Consider the following 23791-nt stretch of genomic DNA (forward strand, 5'->3'; position numbering starts at 1 on the left):
CACCTCATCACAGTTCTGAGATGTTATTCACCAATAACAATTTGTTGGCCAGGTGTGGTGGCTCATGCCTGTAATCCCCAGCACTTTGGGAAGCTGAAGCAGGTGGATCACCTGAGGTCAGGAACTCAAAACCAGCCTGGCCAACATGGTAAAACCCCGTCTCTACTGAAAAATACAAAAATTAGCCAGATGTTGTGGCGTGCTCCTGTAGTCCCAGCTACTTGGGAGGCTGAGGCAGGAGAATGCTTGAACCTGGGAGATGGAGGTTGCAGTGAGCTGAAGCTCATGCTACTGCACTCTTGCTTGGGCAACAGAGTGAGATTCCATCTCAAAAAAAAAAAAAAAAAAAAACCAACAAAAAACTACAATTTGTCATTTTTGGAATCAGAAAGTTATTCATTTCTTACTTTTAATTTATACTTCTCAGACAGTATTTGGGCTAATTAGCTAGTACTTGCAAATTTTTCAACTCTTCTGTTGCTTGCATAAGGAACTTCCAGTCCCATTCTATATACAACTTTTCTTTCTGAACAAGACCTTCCTTTTGTGTGTGTGTGTGTGTGTGTGTGTGTGTGTGTGTGTGTGTGTCAGGGTCTCACTCTGTACCCAGGCTAGAGTGCAGTGGTGTGATCACAGCTCACTGCAGCTCCACCTCCTAGGCTCAAATGATCCTCCTACCTCAAGGACCTTCCATTTTATTTATTTATTTTTATTTTATTTTTATTTTTTTTTAGGCAGAATCTTGCTCTGCCGCCCAGGCTGGAATACAGTGGCTTGATCTCGGCTCACTGCAACCTCCGCCTCCCAGGTTCAAGCGATTCTCCTGCCTCAGCCTCCCGAGTAGCTGGGACTATAGGCGAGTGCCACCATGCCCGGCTAAGTTTTTGTAGTTTTAGTAGAGATGGCGTTTCACTGTGTTAGCCAAGATGGTCTCAATCTCCTGACCTTGTGATCCTCCCGCCTCGGCCTCCCAAAGTACTAGGATTACAGGCGTGAGCCACTGTGCCCCGCCCCATTTTATTTTTTAAAAAGTACGTATGTATGTATATATGTATTTATTTATTTAGAGACTGGGCTGGCTAATTTTTTTATTTTTGGTAGTGATGGAGTTTTGCCATATTGCCCAGGCTGGTCTCAAATTCCTGGGCTCAAGTGATTCACCCAGCTCAGCCTCCCAAAGGGCTGGAATTAGAGATGTTAGCCACCACACCCAGCTGGACCTTCCTGTTTTTTTTTTTGAGACAGAGTCTCACTCTGTCGCCCAGGCTGGAGTGCACTGGTGCCACCTTGGCTCACTGCAACCTCAGCCTCCTGGGTTCAAGTGATTGCCCTGCCTCAGCCTCCTGAGTAGCTGAGACTACAGGCATGTACCACTAGGCCCAGCTAACTTTTAATAGAGATGGGGTTTCACCATGTTGGTCAGGCTGGTCTTGAACTCCAGACGTTAAGTGATCCTCCTACCTCAGCCTCCCAAAGTGTTGGGATTACAGGCATGAGCCACCATGCCTGGCCTGGGCCTTCCTTTTTAAATGTTCTTTGAAAAAAAAAAAAACAAAAAAACAAACCAGCTTTAATACGATATAACTGACATACAATAATACTGTAAATATGTACAACTGTGTACATATTTAACATGTACAATTTGGCCACTTTTGCCATATATCACCTGTGAAATCATCATCACAATTGCAAGAATGAACATATCACTCCTGTATTTATTTCCTTTCCTTTCTTTTTGAGACAGAGTTTTGCACTGTTGCCCAAGCTGGAGTGCAGTGGCCCGATCTTGGCTTACTATAACCTCTGCCTCCCCGGTTCAAGTGATTTCCTGCCTCAGCCTCCCAAGTAGCTGGGATTACAGGCATGTGCTACCACGCCCAGCTAATTTTGTATTTTTAGTAGAGATGAGGTTTCTCCATGTTGATCAGGCTGGTCTCGAACTCCCAACCTCAGGTGATCTGCCTGCCTCGGCCTCCCAAAGTGCTGGGATTACAGGGGTGAGCCACCACACCCGGCCTTGTCAGTCTTTTAAATTGCATAACTTTAGCCATCCTAGTGTACTCGTGGTGGTCTCTCATTGTGTGTGTTTTTTTAAATTTCAATCTTATTTTATAGTGATAACACTTACTATGAGATCTACCTTTTGAACAGATTTTTAAGTATACAATACAGTATTATTATTATTATTTTTGAGATGGAGTCTCACTCTGTTGCCCAGGCTGGAGTGCAGTGGCGTGATCTCGGCTCATTGCAACCTCTGCCTCCCAGGTTCAAGCGATTCTCCTGCCTCAGCCTCCTGAGTAGCTGGGATTACAGGCACGTGCCACCACACCCGGCTAATTTTTGTATTTTTAGTAGAGATGGGGTTTCACCATGTTGGTCAGGCTGGTCTGGAACTCCTGACCTCGTGATCCACCTGCCTCGGCCTCCCAAAGTATTGGGATTATAGGCATGAGCCACCACAGCTGGCCAATACAGTATTAACTATTGATTGATTGATTGAGACAGAGTCTCACTCTGTTGCCCAGGCTGGAGTGCAGTGGCACGGGATCCCGGCTCACTGAAACCTCTGCCTCCCAGGTTCAAGCAATTCTCCTGCCTCAGCCTCCTGACTAGCTGGGATTACAGGTGCCTGCCACAACACCCGGCTAATTTTTGTATTTTTAGTAGAGATGGGGTTTCATCACGCTGGCCAGGCTGGTCTTGACCTCCTGACCTTGTGATCTGCCTGCCTTGGTGTCCCAAAGTGTTGGGATTACAGGCGTGAGCCACCGCGCCCAGTCTACAGTATTAACTATAAACACAATGTTGTACAGTGGATCTCTAGAACTTACTCATCATGCATAACTAAAACTTTATACTTATTTATTAGCAACTCCCTATCACCCCTGCCTTCAATCCCCAAGCCCCTGACAACTATCTTTCTACTCTCTGCTTCTATAAATGTGACTATTTCAGATACCGCGCAGAAGTGGAATCATGCAGTATTTATTGTTCTGTGACTGGCTTACTCATATTAATGTCCTCAAGGTTTGACTATGTTGTTAGCATATTGTAGGATTTCCTTCTTTTTTAAGATTAAATAATATTCCACTGTATGTATAAACTATATTTTCTTGTGAAACAGAGTTTCTTTTGCTCTTGTTGCCCAGGCTGGAGTGCAGTGGTGTGAACTCAGCTCACTGCAACCTCTGTCCCCTGGGTTCAAGCGATTCTCCTGCCTCAGCCTCCCGAGTAGCTGGGACTACAGGTGCCTGCCACCACCCGGCTAAATTTTTTGTAATTTTAGTAGAGATGGGGTTTCACCGTGTTAGCCAGGATGGTCTCTATCTCCTGACCTCGTGATCCACCCGCCTTGGCCTCCCAAAGTGCTGGGATTACAGGCATGAGCCACTGCGCCCAACCCATGTTTTTATATTTTTAAAGGTAGAAAAAAGAAAGAGAGTTTATATGGCCATCAAATCCATATATATATATATATATATATGGATATATATATACACACATACACATATATATTACACATACACACACATATATACACATACACACATATATGTACACATACACACATATATATACACATACACACATATATTAAATATATTAAATATAACTATATTTATGCCCTGTCTAGTATATAGACTACTGGGCTTCAGTAGTTCTGCTGCCACAGCCTCCCACTTAGCTAGGACTACAGGGGCATGCTACCATGCCTGGCTATTTAATTTATTATTTTTTGAGATGGAGTCTTACTCTGTCGTCCAGACTGGAGTGCCATGGTGTGATCTCAGCTCACTGAAACCTCTGCCTCCTGGGTTCAAGTGATTCTCTTGCCTCAGTGTCCTGAGTAGCTGGGATTACAGGTGGGCGCCACCACGCCTGGCTAATTTTTGTATTTTTAGTAGATGGGGTTTCACCATGTTGGCCAGGCTGGTCTGGAACTCCTGATCTCATGTGATCCACCTGCCTCGGCCTTCAAACGTGCTGGGATTACAGGTGTGAGCCACTGTGCCTGACCTATTTTTATTTTTGTAGTGATAGAGTCTTACTATGTTACCCAGGCTGGTCTCAAACTCCTGGCCTCAAGCAATTCTTCCACATTGGCCTCCCAAAGTACCGGGATTACAGGCATGAGCCACTGCACCGTATCCTAAAATATTTACTATTTGGTTCTTTACAGAAAAAGTTTGCCAAATCCTGGCTTATAGGGTATAGGATTATGGCTGATTTATCTCTCTCTCTCTCTTTTTTTTTTTTTTTTTTTGAGACGGAGTCTTGCTCTGTCACCCAGGCTGGAGTGCAGTGGCGCGATGTCGGCTCACTGCAAGCTCTGCCTCCCAGGTTCATGCCATTCTCCTGCCTCAGCCTCCCGAGTAGCTGGGCTACAGGCCCAGCACCACACCCAGCTAATTTTTTTGTATTTTTAGTAGAGACAGGGTTTCATCGTGTTAGCCAGGATGGCCTCGATCTCCTGACCTCATGATCCACCCGCCTCGGGCCTCCCAAAGTGCTGAGATTACAGGCGTGAGCCACCGCGTCCGGCCATGATTTATCTCTTTTTTTGGAATTTTTCAAACTACCATATAATAAACATGTCTTTCTTTACTTTTTTTTGAGACAAGGTTTTGCTCTGATGACTGGGCTGGAGTGCAGTGGGGCATGAGCACAGCTCACTGCAGTCTTGACCTCCTGGGCCTTGATCGCCTGGGTCTTGACCTCCTGGGCCGATCTTGAGCCCCTCCTGGGCTCAAGCAATCCCCCTGCCTCAGCCTCTTGAGTAGCTGGGACCATAAACGTGTGCCACCATGTCTGGCTAAGTTTTTTGTTTTTTTTGTCGAGACAGGGTCTTGTCATGTTGCCTCGAACTCCTGGGCTCAAGTGATCCGCCCACCTCAGCCTCCCAAAGTGCTGGGATTACAGGAGTGAGCCACCGTGCCCAGCCTTCTCCCTTAATTTCAAAGTAGTCAGACCACAGAGGTCATACAGGCTGATAATTATGTTTAAGTAAAGAAACTGCAGAGAACAATTTCTGGATCCAAAAAGTGTCTATTAGAAGACAAAGGGAAAACTTGCCCTGAGGTACAGCATACACAGTAAAGCCAGGTGTCTTCTTTTTTTTTTTTTTTGAGACAGGGTTTTGCTCTGTCACCCAGGGTGGAGTGCAGTGGTGCAATTACAGCATACTGCGGCCTTGATCTCTCGGGCTCAAGTGATCCTTCTACCTAAGCTTCCAGAATAGCTGGACTAGAGGTATGTGCCACCATGCCCAGCTAATTTTTTAATTTTTTGTACAGATGGGATCTCACTTTGTTGCCCGGGTTGGTCTGAAACTCCTGGGCTCAAGTGAGCCTCCCACCTCAAGTGAGCCTCCCAAAATGTTGGGATTATAGGTGTGAGCCACCTTGCCCAGCCAAAACCAGGTATCTGCAATAGTACAGAAAAAGAAATTTTAATTAGTAGACATGATCAATTAATTATTTTGTAGGGAACTGTGCCACGAGTTCCAGCTCCTTATCCTCTCTTTATTGGGAGAAACATCTGTGTCAAACAAAAACCCATCTATACAACCTGGATTCTTACACTGTTACATATGCAGAAAGCTGGCTTGCATTCAGTTTCTCTATACTTTTGGTTCCAGTTGACTTGAAAAATATACCAACACTTTGAAAGGAGGCAGTTACACGGAACATATCAAACAGATATAATGCAAATATGGGTGTGACTGTTAATTGGGTTGGCATCTTATGGTTAAGCAACCAGATAAAAAAAATTGACAGAGGAGCCTTTCTGTTCTGGGAACCATTCTGATTTATGTAGAAACTTTTGCAAAACCATATGTCTATCTCATGGTTTAAAGCTCTCACAGGCTGGCCAGGTGTGGTGGCTCACACCTGTAATCCCAGCACTTTGTGAGGCCAAGGAGGGCAGATCACCTAAGTCAGGAGTTCGAGACCAGCCTGGCCAACATGGTGAAACCCCATCTTTACTAAAAATACAAAAATTAGCCAGGTGTGGTGGTATGAGCTTGTAGTCCCAGCTACTCAGGAGGCTGAGGCAGGAGAAGCACTTGAACCCGGGAGGCAGAGGTTGCAGTAAGCCGAGATTGCACCATTGCACTCCAGCCTGGGTAACAGAGCGAGGCTCCATCTCAAAAATAAAATAAATAAAATAAAATAAAACTCTCACAGGCAGCTACATCTTCAATTTCCACATTCTTAGAGGATACCCAACTGTGTCCAATATATATTTTTTTGTTTCTTTTCTTTTCTATCTTTTTTTTTTTTAGATGGAGTCTCACTCTGTCGCCCAGGCTGCAGTACAGTGGCGCGATCTCGGCTCACTGCAGCCTCTGCCTCCTGGGTTCAAGCAATTCTCCGATCTCAGCCTCCCGAGTAGCTGGGACTATAGGTGCATGCCACCATGCCTGGCTAATTTTTGTATTTTTAGTAGAGATGGGGTTTCATCATATTGGTCAGGCTGGTCTTGAACTCCTGACCTCAGATGATCTGCCCACCTCAGCCTCCCGAAGTTCTAGGATTACAGGCATGAGCCACCGCACCCAGCCTCTTTTCTTTTTCTTTTTTTGTAAAGATAGTTAGATGCCACGTAGTAAGTGGCAATGCCTTGTATGTGTGTTGTCAGGCCCAAAGGCCCTCTTCCATCCTTGTCAAGTGGAGTGCTAACCTTCTCTCCTTTCATGCAAAACCCAATATGTATTTTTAAAAATTATACTCAAAGTGATGGGTGTGGTGGCTTACACCTATAATCCCAGGACTTTCGGAGGGCAACGTGGGAGGAATGTTTGAGGCCATGAGTTCGAGACCAGCCTGGGAAACACAGAGAGACCCTGTCTCTACAAAAAATTACAAAAATTAGCAGTGCATGGTGGCGCATGCCTGAGGACCCAGCTAGTCAAGAGGCTGAGGTAGGAGGGTGCCTTGAACCCAAGAGTTGGAGGTGGTGAGCCATGATTGAACCACTGCACTCCAGCCTGGGTGACAGATCAAGACCCTGTCTGAAAAGAAAAAAAAAAAATCACACTAAAAAAGGTAAATGAATACTCCACAACAAAGTAAACATATAGACTAGGTACAGGGTCTGACGCCTATAATCCCAGCACTTGTGGAGGCCAAGGTGGGTGATCACTTGAGGCCAGCAGTTCGAGACCAGCCCGGCCAACATGGCGAAACGCTGTCTTTGCTAAGAATACAAAAATTAGCCTGGCGTGGTGGCAGGTGCCTATAACGCCAGCTACTCAGGAGACTGATGCATGATAATTGCTTGAACCTGGGAGGTGGAGGTTACAGTGAGCCGAGATCGCGCCACTACTCCAGCCTGGGTGACAGAGCAAGACCCTGTCTCAGAAAACGAAACAAAACACACACAAAAAAACAACACATCTAACAACATCTAACACAAATACTGGCATAACCAAATCAATCAAGCAAATCTAAGCAAAGGCCTACCGGATCAGTGTGTTTCCAATCTGGTGCCGTATTTCATTCCACTCCTCCTTGCTTTTACAAGGCCAAGAATTCAGGTTCAACTCTGGTTCACTGGGTCTGTGGTTCAACTTCATTGCCAGTGTGTCTTTCCTCTTCACTTTGTTGGCGAGAGCACCTTTGCACACGGGGAAGAAAAAAATGTAGAACTTGAGGCTTAAAGCCAAAGGTTCAACCTTACCTGGAGCTAGGCAAGAGTCTGAACAAATACAATATTTAATTCCCAGTTTCCACCTGGCCTCAAATGATCCAGCCGAACACTGAGGTGGGGGTAAAGCTAAAGACACCTAAAAATCTTTTTAGCCAGATGGACTGAGATGGTTAAAAGGTATCTTTTCTCTTCTATCAGGCCTCTACATTTTTCCTCCTTGGTAAGAGTTGCTACAGGAGAGAGAATCTAAGCATGGGACAGCCCTCTGAATTAAAACATAAAGGCTTTCATACTAACACCTCATAGTCTGTCTGTTTTTAAAGCTGCCTTTCTACTTTAATTAATCAGGACTCAATTATTTGCAAAGATGTGCGGGTATGAAAATGTTTATTTTTCTCTGCCCTGTGGCAATAAGTTCATTAGACCAAAGGGAAAACATCACTTTTATCTTTTCAACTTAGCCCATGTGCCACCTTTCCTCTACTCCATATTGTTGTTGGTTTTTTTGTTTGTTTGTTTGTTTGTTTGAGACAGAGCTTTTGCTCTTGTTGCCCAGGCTGGAGTGCAGTGTCACGATTTCGGCTCATTGCAACCTCCGCCTCCCAGGTTCAAGTGATTCTCCTGCCTTAGACTCCTGAGTAGCTGAGATTATAGGCGTGGGTCACCACGCCCAGCTAATTTTTTGTGTTTTTAGTAGACACGGGGTTTTGTTATGTTGGCCAGGGTGGTTTGAACTCCTGACCTCAGGTGATCCACCCGCCTCAGCCTCCCAAAGTGCAGGGATTATAGGCGTGAGCCACCACGCCTGGCCTCTTTTTTTTTTTTCTGAGACGGAGTCTTGCTCTGTCGCCCAGGCTGCAGTGCAGTGGCACGATCTCAGCTCACTGCAACCTCCACCTCCCAGGCTCAAGCAATTCTCCTGCCTCAGCCTCCTGAGTAGCTGGGGTTACAGGTGCCTGTCACCATGCCTGGCTTTTTTTTTTTTTTTTTTTTGCGACAGAGTCTCGCTCTGTGACCCCGGCTGGAGTGTAGTGGTGCAGTCTTGGCTCACTGTGACTTCTGTCTCCTGGGTTCAAGCAATTCTCCTGCCTCAGCCTCCTGAGTAGCTGGGATTACAGGCGCCTGCTACCACGCTCAGCCAATTTTTTATTTTTAGTAGAGATGGGGTTTCACCACGTTGGCCAGGCTGATCTCGAACTCCTGACCTCAGGTGATCCGCCTGCCTCAGCCTCCCAAAGTGTTGGGATTATAGGTGTGAGCCACCGTGGCCAGCCATGCCTGGCTAATTTTTTCTATTTTTAGAAGAGATGTGGTTTCACCATGTTGGCCAGGCTGGTCTCAAGCTCCTGACCTCACTGGCCTCAGCCTCCCAAAGTGCTGGGATTAGAGGCACTTAGGCGAATAGTTTTAAAATTGGGGGCAGACAAAAACCTGAAATTAGTACAGCCATTGTGGAAAACACTATGGAGGTTCCTTAAAAAACTGAAAATGGGGCAAATGAGGTGGCTCATGCTTGTAATGCAGCACATTGGGAGGCCAAGGCAGGAGGACTGCTTGAGGCTGGGAGTTTCAGATCAGTCTGAGCAACACAGCAAGACTCCGTCTCTACTTAAAAAACAAAACAAAACAAACAAACACCCTTAAAAATAGAACTACTGGGCCAGTCACGGTGGCTCATGCCTGTAATCCCAGCACTTTGGGAGGCCAAGGCAGGTGGATCATGAGGTCAAGAGATCGAGACCATCCCAGCCAATATGGTGAAACCCTGTCTCCACTTAAAAAAAAAAATATATATATATACTAAAATGAGCTGGGCATGGTGGTACACACCTGTAATCCCAGCTACTTGGGAGGCTGAGGCAGGAGAATCGCTTGAACCTGGGAGGCGGAGGTTACAGTGAGCTGAGATCGTGCCACTGCACTCCTGCCTGGTGACAGAGTGAGCCTCCGTCTATTAAAAAAAAAAAAAGAATTACCATACGATCCAGCAATCCCACTGTTGGGTACATATCCAAAAGAAAGGAAATCAGCAAATCAATCAGTCATGCTTATTGCAGTACTATTTATAATCCCCAAGATATGGAATCAGACTAAATGTCCATCAATAAATGAAGGGATAAAGAAAACGTGGTGTATATACACAATTGAATATTATTCTGCCATGAAAAAGAAAGAAATCCTGTTATTTGCAACAAAATGGATGGAACTGGAGGACATTATGTTAAGTGAAATAAGCCAGGCACAGAAAGATAAATGTTTTATGTTCTCACTCTTACGTGGGAGCTAAAAAAGTTGATCTCATGGAGGTAATAAATAAAATGGTGGTTACCAGAGGCAGGTAAGGGTAGAGGGGATGGGGGAGAGAGAGACTGGTTAATGGGTATAAAAACAGAATTAGACAGAAGGAATAAGATCTAGGCCAGGCATGGTGGCTCATGCCTGTAATCGCAGCACTTTGGGAGCTGAGCTGGGCAGATCACTTTGAGCTCACAAGTTCGAGACCAGCCTGGGCAACATGGTGAAACCCTGTCTCTACAAAAAAATACACAAATGAGCTGGGCGTGGTGGCTCACACCTGTGTTCTCAGCTACTTGGGAGGCTGAGGTTGGAGCATCGCTTGAGCCAGGAAGTGGAGGTTCCAGTGAGCTGAGATTGTGCCACTGCACTCTAGCCTGCAGAGTGAGACACTGTCTCAAAAAAAAGGAATAAGATCTAGTGTTCGGTGGCACAATAGGGTGACTATAGTTAACAATAATTCATTGTATATTTCAAGATAACCAGAAAGGTAGATTTGGAATAATCCCAATACAAACAAATGATAAGTGCTTGAGGTGGATAGCCTAATTACCCATACACACATGCTTATATCAAAATATCTCATGTACCCCATAAATATGTACTACTATTATATATCTATAAAAATTAAAAATAGGCTAGGCACGGTGGCTCATGCCTGTAATCCTAGAGCTTTGGGAGGTCAAGGCAGGGGGATCACATGAGGTCAGGAGTTCAATAACAGCCTGGGCAGCTGGGCACAGTGGCTCACACCTGTAATCTCAGCACTCTGGGAGGCGGGCGGATCACGAGGTCGAGTTTGAGACCAGCCTGGCCAACACAGTGAAGCCCCGCCTCTACTAAAAATAAAAAAAAATTAGCTGGGCCTGGTGGCAGGCGCCTGTAATCCCAGCTACTTGGGAGGCTGAGGCAGGAGAATTGCTTGAACCCGGGAGGCGGAGGTTGCAGTGAGTTGAGATCGTGCCACTGCACTCCAGTCTGGATGACAGAGCAAGACTCTGTCTAAAAAAAAAAAATATATATATATATATATATATATATATATATATAATCTTTTATGGCCAGGCGCGGTGGCTGACTCCTATAATCCCAGCACTTTGGGAGGCCGAGGCAGGCAGATCACCTGAGGTCGGGAGTTTGAGACCAGTCTGACCAACATGGTGAAGCCCCATCTCTACTAAAAATACAAAATTAGCCAGGTGTGGTGGCACATGCCTGTAATCCCAGCTACTTGGGAGGCTGAGGCAGGAGAATTGCTTGAACCTGGGAGGTGGAGGTTAAACTGAGCCGAGATCACACCATTGCACTCCAGCCTGGGCAACAAGAGCAAAACTCTGTCAAAAAAAAAAGAACAGGCTAGGCAACATAACGAGACCCTGTCTCTACAAAAGCAAAAAACAAAACAAAAAATCAAAGAAACCTAACCAGTTGTGGCACACATCTGTCCTAGCTATTTGGGAGGTTGAGGCGTAAGGATCACTTAAGTCCAGGAGTTCGAGGCTACAGTGAGCTACGATTGCACCACTGTACTCCAGCTGGGTGACAGATCAAAACCTTGTCCAAAAAAAAAAAAAAAAAAAATTAAAACAAAAAAAACAAAAAACCTAAAACCTGAGTGACTCGATCTACTTGGATCCCTGTCTTGGCTTGTTTTAACAGAGGGGTGATAATAGGGACAAGGAGTCCTTCACAGTGGCTTCCAACATCAGTTAGCCAGATGACTTAATGGGAGAAGGTACCTGTTTCCATATCTCTTTTGACACTTGCTAAGATCAGCAAATAGCTTTATCTGGAAAAGAATTCTCTGTTTTGCTTTTCCCTCCCTTCTTACTCTGATAGCTTTCATCTTCATCTTCTTCATCTCGGTACTGAATGGGACCTTCTGAATCAGAGTCGCTCTCCTTCTCTTCTTCCTCCCGTAGACACTGTGGTAATTTAGGAATGACTGAGGTAGGTGTCATTTCTTCACTGAATGTGGATGGACAGGTTTGCTCCTCCTCTTCTTCATCGTCTGGACTAACAAATTAACATAATTATATTTTCCTTTTAGAAACGAAGAGGATAACTGACTTTTAAGACAAAGGACTGAAATAAAGACTGGGCGTGGTGGCTCATGCCTGTAATCCCAGCACTTTGGGAGATGGAGGTGGGCAAATTCACCTGAGGTCAGGAGTTTGAGACCAGCCTGGCCAACATGGTGAAACCCTGTGTCTACTAAAAATACAAAAATTAGCCGGGCATGGTGGCAGGTGCCTGTAATCCCAGCTACTTGAGAGGCTGAGGCAGGAGAATCTCTTGAACCCAGGAGGCAGAGGTTGAAGTGAACCGAGATTGTGCCACTACACTCCAGCCTGGGTGACAAGAGTGAGATTCTATCTCAATAAAAAAAAAAAAAAAAAAAAAAAAGACAAAGGACTGAAATAACCATAAATACAAAAAATCTATGAATGAAGTAACTTATAATTAATTCTCTCCCTTAACTTTAACAATCTTGCTAAGAAACTTCTTAGCAGGTATTAATCTAAGGGTTCAGATCCCAGCTTTACCACTTATTAGGCACTGGTGCTTTCCAGAATTTGTCTAATGTCATTCTCACAAGCCTACAGAGTAAATATTATTCCCATTTAGAGATGATATAACTAAAGAGCAAAGGCTTAAGTAACTTAACACACTATAAGCTAAGAGTGGTAGTGCTGCAATTTGAACCCAGGGCTATCTCACTCCAAGGTGAATGCTCTTAAGCACAACATTATACAATGCCTTCCCTGTAGTATATAAAACTAGCGGTTGTAATTTTTCATGTACATAATTTTGTAAATTTTGTGTCATCACAAAAATCTCCATGAAAAAAAAAAATCACGAGAGTAAAAAGTCAAAATTTGGCCAGGCGCAGTGGCTCACACCCATGATCCCAGCATTCTGGGAGGTTGAGGCAGGCAGACTGCTTGAGCCCAGGAGTTCGGGGCAAGCCTGGGCAACATGGCAAAACCCCATCTCTAACAAAAAATATAAAAATTAGCTGGGTGTGATGGCATGCGCCTGTAGTCACAGTTACTCGGGAGGCTGAGGAGGGAGAATTGCTTGAGCCCAGGAGATGGAGGTTGCAGTGAGCCAAGACTGCACCACTGACTCCAGCTTGAGTGAGAGAGTGAGAACCTGTCTCAAACATAAATAAATAAATAAATAAAAATAAAGTTTTAAGATAAGATTAAAAAAAGAAAGAGTCCAAATTCTACAACTTATCCTTTTGGCAGAGTATTCTTTGTACTTTAAATTTATTCACAACGCTGGGTGCGGTGGCTCACACTTGCAATCCCAGCACTTTGTGAGACCGATGCAGGTGGATCACCTGAGGTCAGGAGTTCGAGACCAGCCTGGCCAACATGTTGAAACCCCATCTCCACTAAAAATACAAAAATCAGCCAAATGTGGTGGCACATGCCTGTAGTCCCAACTACTCGGGAGGCTGAGGCAGGAGAATCGCTTGAACCTGGGCGGCAGAGGTTACAGTGAGCGGAGATCGTGCCACTGCACTCCAGCCTGGGTGACAGAGCAGGACTCCATCTCGGAAAAAAAAAAAAATTATTCACATTTTCTTTTTTCCTGTGAGACAGAGTCTCGCTTTGTCGCCCAGGCTGGAGTACAGTGGCACAGTCTTGGCTCACTGCAACCTCCACCTCCCTGTTAAAGCGATTCTCCTGCCTCAGCCTCCCGAGTAGCTGGGATTACAGGTATGTGCCACCACGCCTGGCCAATTTTTGTTATTTTCATCGAGACAGGGTTTTACTGTATTGGCCAGGCTGGTCTTGAACTCCTGACCTCAAGTGATTGGTCCATTCGCCTCAGCCTCCCAAAGTGCTGGGCTTACAGGTGTGGGCCACTAGGCCCGGCCCACATTTTCTTTTTATAAGTAATTTTTTCCAAGCAGGGCTATCTAGAGTAAAGGAGAAATAAGAGGCAAGCTTTAAAGGCACTTACACTTTTAGCATTTCAATAGTGATGGGAAGAGACCTGGTCCGACCCAGCGTACTGCTGTCCTCAGAAAAGCTGTCACTGTTTTCAAAAAGCAACGAATGAGCTCTGTGAGAACCCTCCAGAATAGGAGTCATGGGAAGTGGGCTGGTGAGGGCCTGCTGGATTCGAATATGCAGTGGGAGTGGAGGCAGCCTAGAGGGTATATGGGGCTCCCCAAAGTTCTGGTCCAATATCCTCTTGGGGACTTCCTTTTTCTGATCTTCCTGCTGGGGAATCTCCTGGTGTAGATCTAAGGATGGTGGAAACTCAATTTCTGGCACAACTTGAAAAGTCTTAGCAGGGAATGGAGGGGTGCGTGGAGGCTCTGGAGGTATATGAGTAGGCAGTGGTGGGGACGGAGAGTGAGGTGAGATCATTGGTAGTAGTTCCGAGCCCATAGAACACGTGCTCTTCTCTCTTTCATCACTTGGTGTTTTTGTGGTGATGGCAGCAGCAGACTCCAAGGTGGGTACTGAGGTTGACGGAATGCCTCTCTTAGGTGGTAAGGGTGGGGACGGTTTTGATAACAATGTACCACTGTTTATTGCTTGGGACAGTTCAGCTGGAAAAGAGAGAGCAACACATCAATTTCACGACTTTCCAATGCTTTGAAGGGCCGGCCCAGGGCCTAGAATTAAAGTTGAGTTCAGTTTTAATCTTTTAAGCAAGTTAAATAATTTCATAGTTTTGCCATTCCCTATATATTTTATCCTGAAATGAAGTTTATATTTATTCAAATAGAAGGCCTAATAAATGTACAGAGGTGTAGGAAGACTGATGAGTAGCTTACTTCATTGCTATGGCAACAGATATGACAATTTTTTTTTTTTTTTTTTTGAGACAGGGTCTCACTGTCTCGCCCAGACTGGAGTGCAGTGGCGCGATCTTGGCTTACCGCAACCTCTGCCTCCCAGGCTCAAGTGATACTCCTGCCTCAGTTTACCAAGTAGCTGAGATTACAGGCGCACGCCACTACGGCCCGGCTAATTTTTGTATTTTTAGTAGAGGCGGGCTTTCACTATGTTGGCCAGGCTGGTCTCGAACTCCTGACCTCAAATGATCCACCTGCCTTGGCCTCTCAAAGTGTTGGGATTACAGGCGTGAGCCATGGCACCCGGCTAACAACTTTTTGTAACTTGATCTTGGTGTAGTTAATATGAATAGAGACAAAAAAAAATCTGATAAAAAGTTATCTTGTGGCTGGGCACTGTGGCTAACACCTGTAATCCCAATACTTTGGGAGGCCGAGGTGGGCAGATTACTTGAGGTCAGGAGTTCGAGACCAGCCTGGCCAACATGGTGAAATCCCGTCTCTACTAAAAAAAAAAAAAGACCCAAAAATTAGCTAGGTGTGGTGGCGGGCACCTATAATCCCAGCTACTCGGGAGAGACTGAGGCACGAGAATCTCTTGAACCTGGGAGGCGGAGGCTGCAGTGAGTCAAGGTCATGCCACTGCACTCCAGGCTGGACAGCACAAGACTCTGACTCAAAAAAAAAAAAAGTTATTTTGTATAACAGTACTCCATTAAAAAATTTAAACATTCAGATAGCATAAAATAAGTATTAGTGGGTATTGTTACCATATCCTGATAATGATATCTAGATATCTTAGCTCTGTGTTATAAAACTGTCAATACTGACATCTTGAATTTTTATAGCAATTGCAAAGTCCTTTGAAGAAATCAAAGTGTTTTTTGTCCTTGAAGTCATATTCTCCTTATACCACCTGAGGTGACAGGGGAAAAAAGATAGCATCTTTACCATTTTTCAGAAGGAAAAAGCAAGGCCACAGAAGCTAGGTGACTTTGCCCAAGATCATACTACAAACTGGCATGGACTCAGTTGGTATCCAAGTCTCTGACTATTTGACTGCATCCTACTGTCTCTAATTTTTTTTTTTTTGAGACGGAGTCTTGTCGCCCAGGCTGGAGTGGAGTGGTGCCATCTCGGCTCACTGCAAGCTCTGCCTCCCGGGTTCACACCATTCGCCTGCCTCAGCCTCCCAAGTAGCTGAGACTACAGGCGCCCACCACCACTCCCGGCTAATTTTTTGTGTATTTTTAGTAGAGACGGGGTTTCATCATGTTAGCCAGGATGGTCTCAATCTCCTGACCTCGTGATCCGCCCGCCTCGGCCTCCCAAAGTGCTGGGATTACAGTCGTGAGCCACCGCGCCCGGCCTACTGTCTCTAATTTTTATTGGTATGCACACCTCTTATGTTCCCTTTGCACCTCAGCTTCCCATGTTCACTCTCCACTATATGATGGGCTCCTTGATGGCAGGGCAACCTTGTCTCCATCAACATATCATCCACAGGGCTGTGCACAGTACCTGGCATCTAGTGGACCCTCAATATATGTTTATTAGATGAGAAGCCTTCACCCTGTATCATGACAGTATATATTCCTATGGTTTCACCAAAGCCCACAATGACTCAGCAAAGGTGTTGGTGTTGTTTCAGCAAAGTCCCTTTGGAGGGCTCCAGATGACCTGTAAGAAGTGGATCATCAGATCACACAGGAGCAAAACTGGTAAAGTAATTAAGGGGTAGTTATTTTTTCCCTGCTGACAGGAAAAAAAAAAAAAGTAGTTCTTTTGATCACCAACCTCTAACCTTCTACTCAAACCCTTTAGTTTCATCCCACTCAGTATTCTCAAACACTCTCAAAAACTTCCCTTAAATAAAACTGTATTTGTCCTAAATCTCCAAAATTGGAGATGTTCAAAGTAAAAGGCTAGCTAATTATTTTTTTCTTTTTTGAGATGGAGTTTCACTCTTGTTGCCCAGGCTGGAGTGCAATGGCGCCATCTCGGCTAACTGCAACCTCCACCTCCTGGGTTCAAGTGATTCTCCTACCTCAGCCTCCTGAGTAGCTGGGATTACAGCCATGTGCCACCACGCCCGGCTAATTTTTTGTATTTTTAGTAGAGATGGGGTTTCTCCATGTTGGTCAGGCTGGTCTTGAACTCCCGACCCCAGGTGATCCACCCGCCTCGGCCTCCCAAAGTGCTGGGATTACAGGCATGTGCCGCTGTGTCCGGCCAAGGCTAGCTAATTTTAAAATTCCTTTTTTTTTTCTTTTGAGACAAGGTCTCCCTCTGTTGCCCAGACTGGAATGCAGTGGCATGAACAATAGCTCACTGCAGCCTCGATCTCCTGGGTTCAAGTGATCCTCTTGCTACAGCCTCCCAAGTAGCTAGGACTACAGGCCCATGCCACCATGCCTGACTAATTTTTTTAATTTTTAGTAGAGACAAGGTCTCGCTATGCTGCCCAGGCTGGTCTTGAGGTCCTGGGCTCCAGTGATACACCTATCTCAGCCTCCCAAAGTGCTGGGATTATGGATGTGAGCCACCACACCCAGCCTCTTTTCTTTTTAAATTTATTTTTATTTTTAAATTAAATTAATTTATTTTAGACAGGGTCTCACACTGTGTCACTGGAGTGCAGTGGCACAGTCACGGCTCACTGCAATTTTGACCTCCCTGGGCTCAGGTGATCCTCCCACCTCAGCCTCCCAAGTAGCTGGGACCATAGGCATGTGCCACCATGCCCGGCTAATTTTTTGGGGGGTATTTTTTGTAGAGATGGGTTTCTCCATGTTGCCTAGGCTGGTCTCAAACTCCTGGGCTCAGGTAATCTACCTGCCTCAGCCTCCCAAAGTGTTGGTACTACAGGTGTGAGCCACTGTACCTAGCCTTTTCTTTTTTTTTTAGAGACAGGATGTCGCTCTGTTACCCAGGCTAGAGTGTAGTGGTGCAATCATAACTCACTGCAGCCTTGAACTCCTGTGCTTACCCAATCCTCTTACCTCAATCTCCCAAGTAGCTAGAATTACAGGCACATGTCACCATGCCCAGCTAATTTTTAAATATTTTATAGAGATGGGGTCTTGCTACGTTGCTCAGGCTGGTCTTGAACTCCTGGCCTCAAGTGATCTTCCCACCTCGGCCTCCCCAAATGCTGGGATTATAGGCATGAGCCGCTGTGCCTGGCCTAATTTTGTAATGTTTTAATGTCTCTCATCATAAATAATTTTTTTTTTTTTTGAGACAGAGTCTCGCTCTGTTGCCTAGGTTGGAGTACAGTGGTGCAATTTTGGCTCACTGCAACCGCCACTTCCCGGGTTCAAGTGATTCTCCTGCCTCAGCCTCCTGAGTAGCTGGGATTATAGGCATGCACCATCATACCCAGATCATTTTTTGTATTTTTAGTAGAGATGGGGTTTCGCCATGTTGCCCAGGCTGGTCTCAAACTCTGGGCCTCAAGCGATCTGCCCACCTCGGCCTCCCAAAGGGCTGGGATTACAGGCGTGAGCCACCATGCCTGGCCCCATAAATAAATTTTAAAAAAGGCTTTCTAGAAAAACACTGCATACACACACAAAAAGATTCTAAAAATGTGAATTTTAGGAGTAGTGAAAGAGATATTTTTGGAAAGATTGGATTTTTGCTGATTCTCTAAAAATAGCTGTTAGCTATTCCATCTACAACAAAACTCATTCCTGATGAGACCATAAATGAATATTTTTACTTTTGAATTAATAAAATAAATTATATTTGGTAATTTGAGGAAGGCATATATGTTAAGGAAGTAAATTCTGGTATATATACCCTGACAACAGCATCTGGCTGTAGTTCTGTGGAAAAATTTCAGAGTGTTTCTGGGATGGGTAATAATTCCTTTCACCCGTTCAGCTATTGCTGGTGGTTTTTCCTTAGTCGTAATACTCCATGTTATACAGATGAGAAGACAGTAGTACTTCTGAAGCAATGATTTCCAAACTTTTGGATTTCAGTGACCGAAACAATAACAAAAATCTTGATCAACCTCAGATTGTTGGTTTTTTTTTCTAGTGTTTTTTTGAGGTTGTCATTTTCTAAGATTTCCAAATAAGGCTTGATATTAAGTAAACCATTTATGATCATAATCCTTTTGTGAAAGAAATGGCATTTTAACACCAAAGGATTAGGAAGGTTGTAATTTTAGAATAAAAGAGAGTCCTTTAAATTAAATCTATTTAGCTCTAAGAAATGCTCTGTGAACTGTTCTATTTTTCTTCTTTTGTTGAGGACCCCTCATGGACTAATACTGATTCCTCAGTTACAAGGTCTATTGTTTTGGGCTATTTACCTCAAGCTAAGAATGAGCTCTGCAGTTTAGTCCAGGGTATCATACACAAATTATCATATTATATGTTGCCTTAACTTGAAAAGGGTGGTATGCCACTGGTGTAGAGCAGAGGCTCTTAATGTGTGCTCCCTGGAGAGCAGCATCAGTGTCATCTGGGAACCTATTAGAAAGGCAAATTCTCAAGCCCATCCCAGGCTTACTAAAATCAGAAACTCTACGGGTAGTGTCCAGCAGTCTGTTATCATAAGCTTTCTAGGTGATCCTGAGGAGAACACCAGTTTGCAAACACTACTGTAAGGAACAGAGGTCTGGACCTGAGAGTTGAAAAGCCTATGTTCAGTTTCTATCTTTCACTAACTACAACCTTTTTCTTTTTTTTTTTTGAGATGGAGTTTTGCTCTTGTTGCCCAGGCTGCAATGCAGTGGCACAATCTCAGCTCACTGCAACGTCTGCTTCCCACGTGCAAGCAATTCTCCTGCTTCAGCCTCCCGAGTAGCTGGGATTACAGGTGCCTGCCACCATGCCCGGCTAATTTTTTGTATTTTTAGTAGAGATGGCGTTTCACCATGTTGGCCAGGCTGGTCTTGAACTCCTGACCTCAGGTGATCCACCCGCCTCTGCCTCCCAAAGTGCTGGGATTACAGGCATGAGCCACCGCGCCCGGCCTACAACCTTGAATGAGTCACAATGTCTTCATGTTCTAATTGCCCTACCTATGGAAAAGATAAAATTGGTTTCCTGCAGCACAAGGTAGTTTTGAAAATAAGTATGTGAAAGCTCCCCAAGTTCCTCACAGGTAAGTCAACATGACACTATCCATCCAAAGTGGTGGTAATAACAACTTCATCCTGTTTTCATCAAGCTACTCCAAACTGTCATACTCATAAAATATTCTAAGCCTGTTTTTCAAGGTTTGAATCACTCCACCCAACATGGTGATATTAAATATTTAATGAGTATAGTTTTTATTCATTCATTCAATCGTGAACAAGAACTTTAAGCAATACTAAGCCTAGTATCATTTTTCCTGAAAAAACTATATTTTTATTAGCTTTGAAGCACTCATTAGCTTTCCTCTCCCTTTCTTGAAAATTCTTCTAAGAAATTGTGCATTTATATAAAGAAAGTAGACTTAAATAGAACTTTGGGTAAATGCAAAAAATTTACTAAACCCATACAAATTTTACTGATTATGTTCCCTGCTTTCTCTACCATCACTTATTTTAACATAAGAATAGCATTCTTAATTCTCCCAAGACAAAACATGATTTTATCAGAACAATTTAAGTAATAGCTTCTGCAGTTCCCTATGAAGATAACTATGCCAGACACTGAATCCCAAATTCCACTGGCATCTACAGAATCATCCTTTTATCTACTAGACTCATTTATGCTTATGGAAGGCATAGGTAGTTTTAAGTAGATTTAAAAATTTTCATTTGAAAAGTTTGCCTTGCCCCTTGTGAGCTGAGGCATTATTCTAATTTTTCAGCAAGTGCCACAGATAATTCCATGCAGGTGGAATCTGTTATGGTTTTCACATATCCAGTCCAATTACACACACACACACACACACACACACACACACACACACACAAATATGTATAGTGTTTTGGAATCATTGTTTTAGAAAAATAGATTAAATATTAGATTAAAAAATAGGTTAAAACCCCCCAAACTTAAATCTAATCTTAGTGATGTTTACATTTATGGCCATCTGCCTCAGTTTCATGACTTTGTTTGTTTGTTTTTGTTTTTTTGAGACGGAGTCTCTCTCTGTCGCCTAGGCTGGAGTGCAGTGGCACAATCTTGGCTCACTGCAACCTCCGCCTCCCGGGTTCAAGCAATTCTCTTGCCTCAGCCTCCCAAGTAGCTGGGACTACAGGCACGTGCCACCACGCCCGGCTAATTTTTTGTATTTTTAGTAGAGACGGGGTTTCACCATGTTGCCAGGATGGTCTCAATCTCCTGACCTTGTGATCCACCCACCTCGGCCTCCCAAAGTGCTGGGATTACAGGCGTGAGCCACCGCACCCGGCCTATTTTTTCTTAACCTAAGACTTTTCTCCATATTGAGGTCATTCAAAGGGACAAGATATGGAAAATTCTCACAGACCAAATCAATGTTGTACCAGTTATCAAATAAAATAACCATCCAACATCAAACCAAACCCAAAACACTGGAAGCCTAAAGACTTACTTACCAATGACAGGGTTGCTATTTCTGTGAGCTGGTTTAGGGGGAGGGATAGGGGGCTGCTTGGCAGGGACCATATGAGTGAGGCTTGGGGTAGCAGTAGTGTTAGTGCTGGCAGGAGTAGCAGGCAGAGTCCTGGGTGCTGGGGAAGGGGTGACAGAGAGATTAACAGTCTTTGCGAGGCTTGTGGCAGCAGTGGTGGCAGCGGGTGCTGTGGTGATGGAGGTGGAGATGATGAACCTTGCCGTGCCGCCAGAGGAAGTGGCATCCTTTGCTTGCCCTTCACTTGCTTCATGAGAAGAGGACACGGGTCTTTTGGGAGGAAGTAAAGGTGGTTTGGGTACATTCTCAGGAACAGACTCTGCTTCAGAATTAGGCTGGCTTCCAGTTGAGCCTGTGTAATAACATGTATGGTATAAAAAGGGAAGAGAGAGTAACAAGAGAGACTGAAAAAGCTAACACATCTATGAATTTATGGCCAATTTCACCAATTAATTTATAGATTAGCTTATAGGTTACCGTTCTCAATGCCTCCCAACCTCCCCATACTTAAGAAATGTCAGTAAGAAAGGCTCACTGAGAGATGCTCATTGTGGTAGTGATTCTTCACACAAGGGCCAGGCTACTGGAGGAGAGCCACAACAAAATTCCTTGGGTGAAAGAAGTGGAATGCGTAGCTGGAAAAAATCCTATAGGTATCTGATACTTAACATCCTCTTCCCTTCTTGAGGATCACAAATTTAGGTATTTTGTGAATAAAAGCAGGGTGGGGGAGGAAATTCCCCTTGAAGTTGCTAGTTAAGGTATTGTTAAAGGAGAATGTAATTCTCTCTAGATTTCACTTTTCCCTGTTCTCTTGCAAACCCCTTATGTAAGGAGAATAACCGGCCCGTGGCTCTTAAACTCAAAAATCCAGAGTTTCTTACCTAGTCGTTTCTTTAGGTCCTCTTCTGGAATAGCTTTCCTAAGACTTGCTAATCTTACTGGCTCTTCCTCTACTTGGACTGGACTAGATGATCTGGCATTCCCTATGGGGGTGGTATGGCCATTCTTTAACATGGCATGGCTTGGCTTTCCTGGATCCTCACCACCTGCAAGGTGAAAGAAGAGTACAAAGTGATGAAGTTGTCACGAATAGATAGAAAGAAGAGTTAGTAATTTCTTTTTTTCTTTCTCTCTCTTTTTTAAATTGAGACAGGGTCTCACTATGTTGCCCAGGCTGGTCTTGAACTCCTGGGCTCAAGCAATCAGCCCGCCTTGGTCTCCCAAAGTGCTAGGATAAATGGCATGAACCACTGCGCCTGGCCAGAGTTGGTGATTTGAGACAGGGTCTCACAGACCAGGCTGGAGTGCAGTGGCATGATCTTGGCTCACTGCAGCCTCTGCCTCCCGGGTTCACGCCATTCTCCTGCCTCAGCCTCCCAAGTATCTGGGACTAGACGCCTGCCACCACGCCCGACTAATTTTTTGTATTTTTTAGTGGAGACGGGGTTTCACCGTGTTAGCCAAGATGGTCTTGATCTCCTGACCTCGTGATCTGCCCGCCTCAGCCTCCCAAAGTGCTGGGATTACAGGCGTGAGCCACCGTGCCTGGCCCAGGGTTGGTGATTTCTAACCTTTCTTATCTTCTTTCCCTCGTCTTCCTGTTTTAGTTTATTATTGAGATCTAGATTATCTGGATGCTTAAACAGAAACAAGTAATTTCTTTTTCCAATACATGTTTGATAGCCTATTATGTGCCAAGTACGTTGTTATATGAATAAGACAAATAAAAGGCGGGTGCAGTGTCTCACACCTGTAATCTCAGCATTTTGGGAGGCTGAGGCAGGTGGATCACCTGAGGTCAAGAGTTCGAGACCAGCCTGGCTAACATGGTAAAACCTTGTCTCTAGTAAAAATACAAAAATTAGCCAGGCATGATGGCAAGCGCCTGTAATCCCAGCTATTCAGGAGGCTGAGGCAGGAGAATCAACTGAACCCAGGAGGCAGAGGTTGCAGTAAGCCAAGATTGTGTCATTGCACTCCAGCCTGGGCAGCAGAGCAAAACTTCCATCTCAAAGAAAAAAAAAGACAAATGAATAGGGCAAACTTATTATATATAAGTAACTACAATGTTAAATGTCAAGAGCTCTAATTAGTGAAGTACTGTGGTAGGAATGAAGAAGAAATCATTTTCCTGGAGTGAGAACAGAGTTAGGAAGGCATCACAGAAAGTATCTGAGCTGGAGTTGAGATGGTCTTGCTATGTTACCAGAATGGGCCTTGAACTCCTGGGCTCAAGCAGTCCTCCTCTCTCAGACTCCCTAGTAGATGGGACTATGGCACACACCACCATGCCTTGCTTTGAACTGGATCTTGAAGGAGTAGGAGCCTACCACACTGAATAAAGACAGTCTGTTTGGAAGAAGGACAGCATGTATAAAGGTGTGAAGTTATTCAACATGTTTGGGGCACTGGCAACTAGTTTGGTCTGGCAGGAGAATAGATTCACAT

The 23791-nt window shown here is 44.5% G+C and overlaps 1 protein-coding gene and 1 pseudogene across 14 annotated transcripts in view; both read right to left on the minus strand.

The window, feature by feature from the left end:
• The window catches only part of PHACTR4 (phosphatase and actin regulator 4), a 132789-nt gene that overhangs the window by 12279 nt on the left and 96719 nt on the right, over nucleotides 1-23791 (minus strand). For all 14 annotated transcript variants that reach the window (XR_010154670.1, XM_513255.9, XM_009451933.5 and 11 more), the window contains 5 exons: nucleotides 22225-22389; nucleotides 21306-21692; nucleotides 13930-14527; nucleotides 11783-11967; nucleotides 7470-7623 (listed from right to left, as the gene is read on the minus strand). Coding sequence is in view for 13 of the 14 variants with exons in the window: in XM_513255.9 (XP_513255.3) it covers nucleotides 7470-7623; nucleotides 11783-11967; nucleotides 13930-14527; nucleotides 21306-21692; nucleotides 22225-22389 (1489 nt within the window). In the remaining variant the exon portion in view is untranslated. The remainder of the gene's footprint in view (nucleotides 1-7469; nucleotides 7624-11782; nucleotides 11968-13929; nucleotides 14528-21305; nucleotides 21693-22224; nucleotides 22390-23791) is intronic.
• LOC112207406 (U6atac minor spliceosomal RNA) lies at nucleotides 6591-6709 on the minus strand (annotated as a pseudogene).

The sequence above is a fragment of the Pan troglodytes genome, chromosome 1 (assembly GCF_028858775.2).
Source record: "Pan troglodytes isolate AG18354 chromosome 1, NHGRI_mPanTro3-v2.0_pri, whole genome shotgun sequence".
NCBI classification, from domain to species: domain Eukaryota; kingdom Metazoa; phylum Chordata; class Mammalia; order Primates; family Hominidae; genus Pan; species Pan troglodytes.